At 39.2% G+C, this 16,049-nt stretch overlaps 1 protein-coding gene across 1 annotated transcript in view; it reads left to right on the top strand.

The window, feature by feature from the left end:
- SLC35F1 (solute carrier family 35 member F1) overlaps positions 1–16,049 on the top strand; it is a 239,512-nt gene that overhangs the window by 199,791 nt on the left and 23,672 nt on the right. Inside the window, exons 4-7 of the mRNA XM_030490249.1 lie at positions 307–466; positions 5,172–5,328; positions 10,080–10,132; positions 15,426–15,580. Of these exons, the coding sequence (XP_030346109.1) occupies positions 307–466; positions 5,172–5,328; positions 10,080–10,132; positions 15,426–15,580 (525 nt within the window). The remainder of the gene's footprint in view (positions 1–306; positions 467–5,171; positions 5,329–10,079; positions 10,133–15,425; positions 15,581–16,049) is intronic.

The raw sequence follows: 16,049 nt of genomic DNA, 5'->3' as shown, positions 1-16,049 counted from the left end.
TGGCTCTCTTCTGGCCCAGGTTTCCTTCCCATGGATTTGAAATATGCCTCTGAATCCAAGAGTGAAGCAGTGCTTTTGGGTGTTACTGTAGAGCAACAGGTCTTCTGAATTTGTGGAATAGTCATGAACAGAATAGTCTTATCCTGTCTGATGGATGATACAACCGCTTGAATACACTTTCTCTCTGGTAGAAAATGCTGTTACAAACTAAATAATGCTGCTCCTCTCTGCTGGAATCTATCCTAGTATTTTAGAGAAAAGTGTTAGCAGGTTGATTTGTTGATTTTTTTCTCTCTTTCTTGACAGCTCCTAGACTGTTTTGTCATCCCAGTGGTGATACTGCTCTCCTGGTTCTTCTTACTGGTACGATACAAGGCAGTACATTTCATCGGGATCGTGGTCTGCATTCTGGGCATGGGCTGCATGGCAGGAGCAGATGTCCTTCTTGGGAGACAGCAAGGAGCAGGTGAGTAAGGATGGGTGGATTGTACGACCAAGTCCTGTTCAGAGAAAACATTGACCAGAACATGACAGACTGGAACAAAAGAAAAAAAAAAAAAGAGAAAATTGGCAAGAAAACTTGTGCCTTCATGAATCCAAAGCACTGCACTATTCAAAGTTGCTTCTCTGTCAGGAGGGACAGAGAACAAAAATGGGTCAACACTTGGAAGTCAGCACTGCTGCAAATGGACTTCATGGGCCCTGTGTCTGCAACACAGGTCACCCTCTGTTCAGGCTGGGGGGACAAGCTAAATACTTGTAGTTTAATTCTGTTTTGGCTTAGTTGCTTGACTGCAAACCTCAATTACTTCCTTTCCAAATTGGCTACATCTTTGACTCATAACCACCTCTCCTGTCTACTATGTACTCTTAATTCTCTCAACTTTGCTCCTTTTTTTTTGTACAGAGGCAGGGTCACTAGGTAGATGCTAAAAGACACCAAATCTGCATGCTGACTGTACCAATTGGGTTTTGCACACAGTCTCTGAGTAAAAGTTTGTGAATCGCCTCTGTCATTGTGGAAGAGAACCTGCTTGTGTGTAAAATGTTCTTTTTTTATGTGCGGAATCATATTAATAATGTGTGTATAGCTATTAATGCAGACTAGAGTTAGATTTCATCGATCAACTTCCCTTGTCACACTGATTTCTCTAGTGCCAACCCAAATGATGTGGGAAGGCTGGAAATTCTTTTCAAAGATTGTCAATTAGGCACAGTTTCATTCTTAATTAAAAGCACTGAATTGTGAGCTGAGCATAATACACTGGGATTTAAAATTCTTGACTCAGCTTTCTGAATACAAATGCAAGTGCTGTAAGAACTGCATTTGCCAGGATGCTACTAAATAAGACAAGGGAGTTTGTGACAGTGCTCACATATCTCCCTGCCCCCTTTTATCCCTGTCCTTTGTCCTAAAAGGAGACTTTCAGTTTATTGGTCTCCTCCAGAAATAACCCTGCTCCAGCTAAAAAGAAAAGAATATACTCTCTACTGTGAAATCAGCCAGCCAAAGCTGCACTGGGAATGACTGATTTTGGAAGAATTGGGATTTCAACCCTGGGTTCCAGAGGAAACGTCCTGTGTCCCAGTAATCTAGAGAGTAACATGGTAGGGTGGTTAAGTGCTGGATCAGCAGGAGCGTGTGGGGCAGTGGACCTCAGCAGACAAGGAACAGATTGAAGAACACTGACACTTTGCCATCCAACTGCAATAATTAGATATTATTTGCCATATTCATTACTAAAGCACAGGTATAGCTGTCAGGTAATTTTGTCCAAAAAAATCTGTTAACATGAATTATTGACTTTTAATTCGGACCTATATATGAAAAACCACGTCCATGCTTATCACTATGTGGAGAGACTGCAGCTTCATTTTTTTAAGTGGCAAAATAATGTTATTAATCTTGTTGTCTTTAGCAAAGTAAAATACATCAGCAGGTATAATTTATCTGAAGGGGTAAAGCTACACATTAAAAATCTAGAAATGAAAAGAAGTATTGGCAGTAAAAGAGAAAAAAAATCTTGAAATTCTTCTTTAAGGGTTCCAAACCCTGAAAATAGGATATTTCCTAGGACTGGGCTAACAAAAGAAAGGAATGCACCAAAAGCAATGATGCTACATTAGCCCTCAGTAAACTCCTTTGTTTATCCTATATTTTGGGGAAAAAGATCTGTTGACACCTGTGTGCCCTGTTGACAAAGCTTCTTACTGTACTGGAAATGCCTATAAGGTGCTACTAGGTACCGACTGCATACAGCAGTCTAGTTGGCCAACTCTTACAGTAAGGGAACATGAATTTAAAATGCATCACTGAGAGATTAATAGATATTTTCCAAACTGTTTTCAGAATTGGGTATAATGAGCAGGCATGCTCTCAACTTTTAATAAATATATGGTAGTTTACCTCTTTTTATTGTATCCTGACTGATGTTTTGCACATTACTCAATGGCAAAAACAGTTACTTTGTGCTGTATCACCTTACATGTCAAGTATACTTCAAAATAACACTTTCCTCAACTGATACCCAGAAGGTACTTCGGTACGTGTGCTCCTGTAATACACAGGGGTCTAAAATTCAGAGGTCTGTGTTCCATCCAGATTTTGCAAAGTACTTTATAGCTCTATCTTACGGCAGTCTCTGAAAACTAGTCCCTTCAGTCCTGCTAATAAGTTCATGAGCGTGTGTTTAGTCTAAGATGGGACACATTGAGACTGCTATTTTGATATTATGATAATTACAAGCAAAAGCAAAGAGAAACACCTCATAATGCTGGGGGTTAAGGTAAGAATGTGGCAAAGTGGCCTAGTGAGAGTATGAAAAGCAATCATGTCAGAACATAGGTCATATTTAAATGATTTATGCTACACTATAGTGCTATAACTAGTCCACAAAACATTAACTCCTCTCAGGACTGTATGATTTCTGCTACTAGAGAACATTAGAAATGCTAATAATGATTAATGCAAGGCGTGTTTTGCCAAGCTATGCCTTGTGTTTCTTCAGAAGAATGACCTACACCATTAAATTGGTCAAGTGCAACTGTATTAACCTAGAAGTCTTTAAAATGCCTCTAGTCAGTCCTTAGCAATGAAACCTGTAGACACACGTGGATTTTACATCCATGAAAATATGTCTTTTAGGATATGTTGGTTTGGGGGGAAAGTTCCAAAGTCAGCCTCTTGAGGAGCAAAGAAAAGGTGTTTGACAACCAAGATGCTAGGAATTGTTGGTAAAGAAATCAAAAATATAATATAAAGCATTTTTATGCCAGTATATAAAGTTTTGATACACTAACTTCCTGAGTACCATATATTGCTCTAGTCACTGCATCTCAAAAAGAAATGACCGGAAAATAAGCTCACAGAAGCAATGGAGAAAGGTAAAAAAGCTGTTCAAGGGCCTAAAATGACTTCAGGATGAAGAGTCTATAGGCAGACTGGGACTTTTCGTCTCTCGTAAAAGGCAACTAAGAGAATAAGATAAAGGTACATGAAGTCTTTACTGGTATGGAGAAGGTCAATAAAGAGTGATTCTTAAATATTTCTCTTAATAAGAAAATTATGGGATCACCAATATAATTTTGAGGTATCAGGCTTAAAAGCTGAAAACACGAAGTTCTTTTTAATAATAGACTAAAAATATACAGACTTCAGCCAAATTAATGAAGAGTCCCTCAAGTTCGGTTTAATGCAACTTCCATCTTAGAAAATTCCTAATCTACTGAGAACTAGCTGATAAATATCCCCCTGTGTTTCCCTATTTCTTTATGTTTTCTTCAGCACCCTGTGCTGCCCAGTGCCAGAGGAGGGTTCTGGGCTAGGCAGACCCATGGTCTGACCAGATCTTGGCTTCCTTTTCTGGGAGAGCCCTGAAGTTTGAGACTCACACTCTCTGAGCATGAGTGCGCTTTGCAGAGGGCCATCGCTGTGTGGTGCTTGGGGCCATCCTGTCTCTGTGGAAGTGCTCAGCCTCTGAGCTTTGTTTCACAGATGCAAAAGGATGATACTTTTGTCTCAGCAGTTCAGCACATCCAAGCTGTAAGGTCAAAAGCTTTTTCAGCAGTACTTCCCCGAAGTGTCAGTGAGTAGCTGTAATAAATACCAAATGAGTGAGCTCAGTGAGGGATGATTGGAGCCTCTTTTGGAACATCAAATGCATCAGGGATATGAAGAGGTTTTGTGAAGTGCTGATGCTTATTTTAAATTAAGGACATCTTCTGAGGCTGACTGCAAAAGAAGACTAAAAGGAAAATAACTACCAAATCTTAAAAAGATAAATGGTCAAATATAAACATGCTGTCAGTCAAGGTATATGTGAAACAGAAATTCAGTGAGAGACTGAATGAGTACGTGGAAGAGAAATCTGGTCACGTTTGATAAATACATAGAAGCCACATCTCCTCTGAGCTTAAAAATAGTGGCGACTAAAACAGTATTACTGGGAGTATTTTAAACTTTACCTCATTCCTATTTGTCCTTAAACAACTTACACTTTTCTGGCACTTATAGCCGGTGTTAGAGATAGGATACTGGATAAATGAACCCTTGGTCTGTCCTCTTATAACTGTACTTATTTTCATAAGTTTCTTTTCACTGGAAATTTCAGCACTGTAGTTTGGAATGAAAACTGAAGGCTTAAAAGAACACCATAAAGAAAAATGTTGAAAAGGTAATTTTGAACCAATTGGTATGTTAGGCTTCCATTTTCATTTACTTCAGTGTGTATTTTACAAATCAGTAATAACAAAAAGACGGGAACTCGATAAATCAAGAGGTATTTTTAAGGATAAAAAGGTTTCTTGCTCTATATAGGAGAGTCACATTCTACCTGAAAAAAAAACAAACCCCCAAAAAACCCAAGTAAATTAAAAAAGAATAGTTACTGAAAAGTGCCACTTGGTTTCTATATTTTTTTAACAATTTTTCAGGTTCTTTCAGATTCTGCTATCTACAGCAAGGATGATGCTTTCCCTTCACCTCTGCTAGATTTTGCTGGGGTATTGAATGACAACTGGTGAATTGACAGGACATTTGCATTCAGCTTGTTAACCCAGATATGTGCTACTTAGTGACTGAGGATTGAAATCTCTAGTGAAGAATTTGCAATGGTTCTAGTCAAAACATGGTTGTTTTGAGGCATTCTGATTTTTCCCCTGTTTATTCCTAGGTGAAAATAAACTGATAGGAGATCTCTTAGTACTGGGTGGAGCAACGCTATACGGCATCTCAAATGTTTGCGAAGAGTACATCGTCCGAAATCTGAGTCGAGTGGAATTCCTGGGCATGATCGGACTCTTTGGCTCCTTCTTCAGTGGAATTCAGCTGTAAGTGAGCAGGTTTGAGCCCCAAGGTCATTGAAATAAGTGCAGCTTTGGCCTCCGATGAGGTACTATAACCCTCTCTTCGAAGGTAGCCATTTCCTGTGGAGAATAGGTGTCCTCTAATTCCAAAATTTGCATTAATTTTCATATTTCTGATTGAGGGATTTGACTAATAACACGAATTTCTACGTAAGTACTCTAATTCAAGTAGTGGTGTCCTTGAGTAGTCACGTGGGGCAGGAGGAATAAAAGACAGATCCTACCATCTTGTTGCTGGAAGACAAGTAAATACTTCACATGTTGGTCTGATCCATGAATAACAAAATATACAACTCTCTCTGGTCCTGTTTCGTACTTCTAAAAAGTCATTTAGATTTCTAAACAGGTAGAAAATATGTCCAGTCAGAAGGTATTTTACGAATTGGCTTGTTCTGTGTAACTACATTATGATATGGAAGAAATAATGAAAAAGCCTTTAAGAAACCGGCCGTTTCACTTCAAAATGCTTAGTACTCAGGTGATTGTTGCATGGATTTCAGGACCTGCTGAGACCTACCTGTCTGTATTGACATGTAACTAATGAGCAACTCACCTGCAAGCCTAAGAGTTGAAAAGTAGTTTCCAGTTCTGTAATACTGTGACTGATGAAAGTGTAGTGAATGTTACCATGAAAGATTGCCACATTTTATGCAGATCTGTCACTGGTTCTTGTCACACAGAATAACTTTTGGTTATTAGTCAAAACCAAGTTGCTTCCCTGCACATCTGAGCTATTCAGCTTCTAAGAACAGAGACTGATCAAAACAATGGCCCACCAATTCCCACTTAATTAGTTCTATTTCTTTAGCCAGAAAGCTTATGGCATTTATGTGGAATCTGAAAGTGTGACTTAAAATTATTTATATTAACTGGCTGCCACACAAGCAGTTCCCTTTTTAAAAATATAGAATTCAAGAACACACAAATATGCCTAGTATGTTTGGCTAAAGCATTTTTGTTACCTACAGTGTTCGTGATAGGTAGGTGCTAACTGATTCTCAGGGCATCAAAGCAGTGCCCTTGTCTTGCTGTGAGTGTGTACATGTCATGTACATGTCTCATATTCCTGAATTCAATTATAGTGCTATTGCCTCCCCTTGACCCAAGCAATTAGTCACAATACAGGGTCTGTGAGTTGTTTTGGTGGGGATAAGAAGCTGGTTCTGGGACAAGGCATCTTTGTATGCAGAGGACACAACTGGAAGGAAACAATAAGAAACCATTTCTCTGTTGAAAGTCCTAAGGTTTTTCTAGCCAACCTTTGGCCCAGAAGTTCTCACCAGCAGGTTTTTTCTCCATGAGCCTCTGCAGCTTTTTGCTGCTAGTACTTTTGTGGCACGATGTGGAGACTTGACCACACTTAGTGGTCATGTGTACTTTTTTAACAAGGTGGCAAAAGCTTGCATAACAGGAGAGGCCAATAATGTTTCTGCTACTTGGTTCCATGTAGCAATTCAGCACTTCCTTACTTTTACCTATAATGGAGAGCAGATGTCACATAGTTATGTGTTCACAAATGTTTAATCTAACTAAATATATCAGTTGTTTGAAAGAGAAGCCAGCTCCCCATGTTAAAATAGCAGACACTGTCTCTGAAACACTATTGGCCATTTTGGTGCAACATAGAACCTTTAGGTCCTGTAAACTGAAGTAGTCTGGGGAAGGAATGTCTCAGAAACAGGGCCATTTCCCAGCATGCTAGACACAGCAAAGTTTGTTTAGCATCCACAAAGTGATTGAGGATGGGGAAGATGTGTGCTAATATCACTGGAGGTTTAAGTCTCTTATTTACAGGGAACAGTATAATTTTGAAGAAGGGAAAGCATCAAAAAATGTGTACTATGCTGAATGTATGAAACACAAAACAATACCCACAAGCGAATGTCCCTTTTATTGACATGCACTGATCTCGAAATAATATAATTGCAAAAAGCTGTGGTATTTGCCTTTTATTCCATGTGTATTTACAAATATCTACATAAGTGTGGGTGATTCATGTTAGTTCGTGCTTCAACTCTAGTACAGGGCTGTGTCTCCAAGAGGACTTTCAAGAAGTAGGCTGTTTCCTGGAACAGTTTAGCAAGAGTGCTTAGTATTAGGCTGTAACAAAAAATAAACCAAGATAATGGCTGTTGGACAGCAAATGAAGGGCTAAGGTGTCAAGGCAAACAGTGAAGCAAGGAGTTGCCTAACTCCCCAGGCATGATGGAAAGAGAAGTTTAGTGGGTTGAATGTGAGTAAAGCAGGGAAGAACTGTATATCAAAAAAAGAGTAGAAATTAATTGACTGGAGTTGGGAATATAGTAACTACCTAACAAACGGAGATAATGCTGTCTGATGGAATCACATAATCCTAGAATAGCCTACTTTGTAATGGATCTCTGAAGGTCATCTGGTTCAAGCTCCAACTCAAAGCAACTCAAAGCTAACTTCAAAGTTACATCAGGTTGCTCAGGAACTTGTACATTTGACTTCTTAATGTCTCAAAGAATTGAAATTCCATTCCTGTTGGGCAACCTGTTCTAGTGTTTGACCAATATTTTTTTCCTTATATCTAATCAGAGTTTCCCAAATTGCAACTTGGGTCCATTGTCATCCATCCTATAACTACCCATTAAGTAAAGACAGCAGATTTATTGTTCTGCCCGCCTTTCCCCTGGCTTAGCCTTCTCTTCTTCACACTGAACAAACCCTGCTGTTTCAGCATCTCCTCTTACATCATGTGCTCCAGCCGCCTGACCATTGTGATGGCACTCCACTGTACTCTCTCCAATTTGTCAATGTCTGTCTTATTCTGGGCAGCCCAAAATTGGATACAGTACTCCAGCTGCTGTCTCACAAATCATGTCCTTCAGGTTGCTGGCCAGACTCTTATTAACGCAGCCCAGGATGCTGTAGGCCTTCTCTGCTCCAAGGACACGTTACTGGCTCGTGTTCAGGTTGATGTCCACCAGGACTCCAGGGTTTATTTCTAAAAAGCAGCTTTCTATACAGTCAGCTTCCAGCCTGTACTGTTGCATAGGATTATTCCTAGATGCAGGCATTCATGTTTGCTTTTATTGAACCCCACATGGTTTCTCTTGGCCCTTTTCTTCAGACTACCTTGTGAGTAGTCCACCCATCCAGTCCATACCTCTTCAATCTCTAAGGATCTTTCATGAAATCATGTTGGAAGCTTTGCTAAAGTCGAGGTAGGTTATATCTCATCCTCTCATTCATTCCTTCCCCTTTATTTACTGAGCCAGTCTTAGAAGGCAGTTAGTTTGGTCAGGTATGGTTTGCTTTTGAGAAGTCTGTGCTGGCTGCTTCCAGTCATGTCTTCTTCATTTCCTGCAAATGTCTTCTGGCAAGATTTGCTCCATAATCTTCCCAAAGGTTAGCATAGGCTGGCCAGGCTATAGTTCTGCTCCTTTTGAAACCGGATCTTGCATTTGTCTCTTTTCAGTCATCAGGGACCTACTCCAATCACCACAACCTTTCAAAGATCATCGTGGTTCCAGTTCTTCAGTGAATTGCTCTTACCCTTCTTTGTTTCACAGAGCATAATGAATCACAGACCATACCATATCGTTTTATATCTCTTTTGTATTGGATAGGCAATAGTATGAAAGCAATGTTCCTACATTTAAGTTATATCAAAACTTGTTTGCCAGAACAAGAGACATTGCAGTATGTTTTCAGATATTCTTCAGGAATTGCTGATAAAAGAGACATATGCCTTATGCATCAGACACTTATAATTTAGTTATTTTGCAGACAAAATAATCTTATTATTCTGTGCTAGTATTAGATTTACCACACATCAGCAGCAAGCAAATTAAAATTTCCAGGATGCAACTCTAGACCAGATTAATCTGGAAGGCACTGAGTTCCTGCAGTTTTACTATTAGACTTGGTCTTCCACATGCCATCTTTTGTACTAGGTACTTTGTTTTTCAATCTGAATAATTCCATGTTTTATACTTGTTTAAAATAGTGTGCAGACTGGCATGCAGAGTTCTGCACAGCAGGAGTTTCCTGGAAACCACAGATCAGAGAAAGTGGTTAGCTGACTGAAGACCTAGATCATGAGATATCTAATTTCCAAGGGTCTGTTTGCCTATATTGGGAAGAGCTGAAACTTGTTACCACCTTAGAGTTTTCTGGATCTGGGATTTTGATGTGAATGTACAATGCAAGACTTGCAAGATGTTGAAAGTGGATTTTTGTGTCTTGGCCCATCCTTTGCTTTGTTTCCTGACTTTCTTTGCTGTGACTATTTGATCTCTCTCAGTGTGTAACAAATCACAGTATTCTCCCCAAAGCCAGCCTTAATATCTATTTATTTGACACAGCAGAGCTGCTCTGAAGGGTGAATAACTCAGGCAGATACATTATTAATCATTGAAGTTCAAAAGCTTTCAGAATATTAAGTCAGAAGAGTATATGAGGATTGAACATGGGGGGATGGGCACTTTGGACAGGTATAGAGAGTTGGAAATAAACTTGTGGAAATTTTATTCTATCATGTCTGATTACTGCCCTGAAGATCTTTCAAATACAGGCACAGGGATAATGCCAGAGTGGATTAGCAAAGTCTGATTGCAGTTGGTTCCTACTGAGATTTTTTGTAATAAGGTTATTTATGTTGTTTTGTCCAGCATTTGAATTGAATGAGTGGAAGTAATTTAACTTCTGTTCTCTTCCATCACATTTTGCCTTCTCTTCTCTTATAGTGCAATCATGGAACACAAAGAGCTGTTGAAAGTTCCCTGGGATTGGCAAATAGGTAAGATAACATTTTACCTCACTGCAGATAGTTGCTGAAGGAGGCGTGGAGATAACCAATGTTTGGGGAAGCAGGCACAGAGTTCCACAGGAGCCAATGTTTGTGACTTTTCCACCAGTTACTGCCAAAGGTTGAACCACATGCTTCATCACTGTTCTAAAATATGTCGTCCCACTGCCATCCTGTGCCTTCCTTGCACCATTACGTTAAGCATATGTATGCTGTAAGATAATTATGCAGAGAGCTGTGAAGTAAAACAATAATGGGGTTCCAGTTCTAAGATTCAGTGCAACACATGGGATGAATAAATGAGGTAGTCATTCAGAGCCAAACCTTTTCAATGAATGTCAAAGAAAGAAAATGGAACCTAACAAAAAACCTAAAAAACTACTTGCAGTGCATATTATAACCTCATGAACTCATTCCAAAGGGAGTATTTCTGTATGCAAATGGTTAATTGCTTTCCAAGTAGTTTCAGTGGAATATAGCAGATGTGCCTTTTAGACAAGTTTAGGTAGCATTGTCCACAATGAAGTTCTTACAGTGTTCTGCTATGCAGTGGATTGAATTTTCCCATTTCAGTTTGGAAGCTGAGTTTATGATCTAAGACTCCCTTCTAATTAGTCCAAAAATTATTTGCTTTAAAAGCAAATCAACATTTAGGAGAGCCCCTATAATCACTCTTTTACTATTTATAACAATGGAAAAAATAAAAGAATATTAATAGTATAGAGCTCATATACTTAGCAGAGGATTCAAGCCTTGGTAATACCTTGAAAATTGCTTGTTACCTGCTTTCAGAACGAACATCAAAATGACATCTCAGAAGTGTGCAAAGGCACCTGGGGAATCCCTGAGGACAGGGGATACATGTTATGGAATACACTGATCTTTTCTTTAAACTTCTTTCAGAATTTCCTCTCATTTTCACAATTTCCTCTTCATCTCATAAACCTTAATAAAAACAGTGCATCTTTCGCAAGTGCACCTAGAAGTCTTGGAGATTTGATGGTTGAGCTATAAAACTAAATGACAAATCAATTTAAAGTATCCATGGAGAAACACACTCAACTGTGTACTATAAGTGTGTTGGCCTTCTTTAATCTGAGATAATTAGCATAATTACATCAGTGTTTGTTTATATTTCATGATAAGGAGCTCAGGGACATAATTAATCTGGTACTGATGAAACTAGCAATGGTCATAGTGCATTAATCTACTATTCATGTAAACTTCCATGGGATTTCTGTTGTTACTCAACATCAGTTAAATGTACTATTGAACTAAAGTCTTACTTGTTCTGTGATGCCATTAAAATGTCATTGAAAGTTAGTCACTAATTCTGAAGAGTCCCTGTGCTTTATAAGGAGATCATCTTAGCAAGAGCATCATAGATATGTACTTGTTTTGTTAGAGCAATAATTGGAAATGTAATGTAGTTGAACATGGATTAAATGGTGACAATTATGTGTAGTTGTGTGTTCTTTCCTGGCTTCCACTGCACTTGGTGTGCTTTCCATTGCATTGGCAGTGATATGAGGTTGTCAGTAGTGACTGGCAGATCTATGTCAGGGTGTTCACAGCCTTGTCCTGAACAGTTATCCACTATGACAGACTCAAACCTGCAGTCCAGCAGAGTTAAATCATCAGCCTTCTGAATGGTAGTGATAGAGTCACAGCAGACAACCTAACAAATAACTCAGGGTGGCCTGTTGCCATCTGTCCTAATTATGCTATTAAGAATGGATGAACTACCTTTCAACTGATGTAAAATGGAAATTATTTTTGAATATAATGGTCTAAAGCCAATCTGTTATGTCTATCATGTAACAGGCTGTGGCCCTCCTGGTTTTAATTTTCGAAATTCTGATATATAGCATAATCTTCACAGTTAGTATAAATCAGGGTAGCTCTCTTTGAAACCTTGAAGGTTTAAGTATTAATACTTGCTGACAACCTGACTGAAAGGAGAATGATTATACCGTTCTGTCTGAGTGGTTGCATATGAGACCATGACATGTTTTGTAGAGTGATAGATGAAATAATAACAAATAAACTAACATCAGTTTTATTTAAGAGAAAAGCCAGTTTGAATCTCCAAGGAAGTGTCCTTTTTTATAGGGGGATTGAATATTTCTGAATGGTCTTTATTCCAAGAAGACAGTATGAAAAATCATAACTGATTCCATTTTATCCCAATGGAATGATAGCTTTTGGAGTAAAAACGCAAAGGCTAAAACATGCAACATTCAACCAGCATGCTCAGGAACTAAAACGAAAGTTCCCAAGGCATGTTAGTCTTGGTGGTACTTGGACTCCTTTAGAGCAGTCCCTTCAGGCAGATCCTGCCAATCTGTGTGGAGATGCCTAGTTTTAAAAGAAGTGCGGAAATACTGAGAGTCTGGGGCTTGTTCAGCCTGCAGAAGAGAAGTCTTTGAGGAGTTACCTACAAAGCCATTATCAGGACAGACAAGGTATTCACAGTGAGGCATGGCAGGAGGATGAGACAACAGGCAGAAGCCAAAATGAGAGATCCAGACTGGGTAAGAGGAAAATCTTTACCTTGAGGACAGGCAGGCAGTGGAGCAGCTTGCCCAGAGAGGTCGTGTAGTCTTCATCCTCAGAGGTTTCAAGACCAGGCTGAGCAAAATCTTGAGCAACTTGGTCTGATGTTACAGCTGAGCCTGATTTGAGTAGGGTTTGAACTCAGGCTTCCTTCCAGCCTGAGTCACCCCACATTTCTCTGATCCTAAGTGCCCAGGACAGACACTTGTGAGGCATTCACACCTAACCAGACAAAATTGGTGACCTTACCCACCAGGGTGAACAGTGACAGACAAGATGGGATTCCTTCCACCAACTTTAGATACCTGGGATGTAGACATCTTACTTAGATGAATCGTCTCCCTTTATATCAGCAACAATAAACAGGCATGATACAAATCATACTATGCTAAAGCTGGTGTCTAAAAGAGGTTGGACAGTCTGCACCCTAAAATTTCCCAATCTCTTCATTGACCACCAACCCTTAGTATGTGTCCAGAGTTAGGTGTAATGAATCCTACTCATAGCTGCCTTTATGCACATTAAGCCTTCAGTTCAGGACAATGCCAGCACATCTGAAAGGAGACAGTTACTCATTACGAGCCTCTCAGCATGTAAGACAGTCCAGCTGGTCAGCAGGTCATTACAAAAGCACCTCCTAACTTATCAGGTTGCTTCTGTTCAGTGCCTGGGCACTGAGTCACATGGCGCCAGTGACTCAGTGCCTGGGTAGGCAGGCCCCAGCACCTGGAACTGCAGCACTAGTAGCAATTCCCAAGACTGCCACTTGCAGTTCCCAAGGAAGCTGAGGCTCCAAGCCTTTGACTTAAAACATATTTTAAGTCTGAAAACTGGCTCTCTAAGAAGCAGTATCTGAAAATCTTATGGCGTTATTTCCAGTTTACTGTTGTCACCACTAAATGCTGTCCAGCTGGTGGATATTACATGTAATTTAAGATGTAAATGAAATGACACTTTACATTCACCTCTGGTAGGACAGCTATGGTTTAAGCAATTTTCCACTGGAACTGAAATGCCCTTTGGAAAAGCAGCCTGTGAAGTGCATGTAGTTGGCTGGCAAATAATGTGAACACCAAGGCAGTACCATAAAATTATACTGTTGGTTGAGAGCATAACCCAGCAAAGCACCTGAATATGTGAGTTAAATCCGGACTAACAGGAGCTCTGTGGACCAGGTGGTGGTTTGCAGACTGTACTTTAAAAATGCTGACTTTGAGTCCAGAATGTCTTTCGAGCCTGATCTGTTCTTGATTTAAGCCTGGAAGAAAAGCTGACTTAATGCTCATGTATGCAAACAATTTCTCATTGATCAAAACTACGCTCCATTTGATGCAATTGTTTGCCTACGACAGAAGAACTGCAGATTTTGCATAAAGCAACTGTTTCAAGCACCGTCTAAGACTGATTCAGTTGTTACCCATAAACATTGTACACCTGAAAAAATTGCTACCTGCTAGTAAAAGCAGTTCTTATGAGTATCCATATTCTGAATATAAATATAAATTCAAATTCATTATCATGCCATAACAATTGATATGTGGACACTTGAACACTGACATTTTGTGTCTGCTGTGTTTTCTTCAGATGAATGTACACTTCAGTTCAGATGCTTCTAAGGGACTCAAGCTGTTACAGCTGACTTTGTCCTTTAGATAACTTTTCTAAAGAGTTTTTAACTAAGTGGATCTTCAAGCAGATGCAAATCATATGGGCTTTTTTTGGTTTCTTTTCCCTTCTAATCCCTTTCAGGACTTTGGCAATCAGATTTTCTGCAACTTTTAGTCAATAACAACATGCTCTGAAGAGTTGGAGTGAGTCTAAATTTAGGTTTGTGCACATATCAGCTGGGAATTCCACAGCATACGGCAGCCTAAGAAATATCATTTGCATGAGAGCAGATGAGTGGAGTGTTTGATGTTTTCTTAACTTCATATTGATTAATTTGCCTTGGGATTTATCAAGTAATATCTGAAGCAATGAATTCTTTCCCAGTAAGTTATTTAGGTTTTTAAATGAAATTAGATTTTTGCTGTAATGTATTTTTATTATATTAGTGTCTAACAATCTAATTTGGGTGAGGCACTCTGTAAACATGTAACAAGAAAGACTTACCGCTCTGAAAAGCTTTATTAAGGAAGACAGACAAAAAGAGATAGAGGAAGAGACATGCAAAACTGTGAAGTGATTTGACAGGTTTGGTGGCAAAATAGAACTAGGACCTCTGTCATTTGAGTGCTGTCCTCATGCATCCAGCCGTTGACTCATTAACTCCTCTGCAAATACTTTCGCGTTCAATTTTTGGGCCCATTCCCAGGAAATATTTTGTGTTCCATCCAACTCAGTTGAACTCAGCTGGTGTTGGGGACATTCATCTCCATCAGAGACTAGATTTGACATGTCTGAATGCATCGTTTCATTCAAATTTATGTTGGAAATGAGGTATTCACTAGTAGTGGAATACACCAATTAAAAACTACACTGCTATTATGGAGAGCACAGAGAAGGACTTCATGTCCACTGCTGACATGATTTTCACTATTTTTCTTACATATTTAGAATTATGTTCTTAGTCTTTCTCTCTATATATGTGTATCTTAATAATTTTAATCCATGTTTCTTTGAAAACGCGTTATTCATTCTTTTCCAAAAACACGGCCTTCTTCCTACCAACACAAGTCATTTCCTCAGGCTGTGAAAGGTCACTCTGCTTCTTGTTTCTCTTCTGCAGGCTTGTTGTATGTTGGCTTCAGCGCCTGTATGTTTGGCCTCTACAGCTTTATGCCAGTGGTCATAAAGAAAACTAGTGCTACTGCCGTCAACCTCTCCCTACTCACAGCTGACCTGTACAGCCTGTTCTGTGGATTATTCCTCTTCCACTACAAGGTATGTGGAAATGAGAGATGCATTTGAGTAATAGCAGGATGTCTGAAGAAATGTCAATGCAGAACAATGAAACAAAAGAAGCCTCCAAGCTTTGTTAGATCTACACAGTGAAAGTGCAGATTTTTTTTATACTTCAGGCTTCCCACACCAAAATGAATTTTATTTTATGATTCCCAGTTTTTAAGAAGGGCTCATTTGGTCTTATTGTTATGAATTTTGAGTACCTGTTCATCAGCAACTGTATCACTAATTTTATTTTACTTCTCAGAGGTAACTTTCAACTGCTGTGGCCAGACCCAGGGTGGCAGCATGAAGGGAAGGACTCTTCCAAAAATCCCATAGGATTTTTTTTTTTTTTTTGCCTGAGAACAAGGAACATGCTGAATTCTGAATCATGCTGATTCTGAAATTATAACTTGTAATTGTCCATGAATTGCACCTTCCCTGTCAACCAAACCAATGGCTTTCC

The sequence above is a fragment of the Strigops habroptila genome, chromosome 6, assembly GCF_004027225.2.
Source record: "Strigops habroptila isolate Jane chromosome 6, bStrHab1.2.pri, whole genome shotgun sequence".
In the NCBI taxonomy this organism is placed as follows: Eukaryota; Metazoa; Chordata; class Aves; order Psittaciformes; family Psittacidae; genus Strigops; species Strigops habroptila.
The sequence above is the reverse complement of the archived record's forward strand: the minus strand, read 5'-3'. Positions and strand labels throughout refer to the sequence as shown.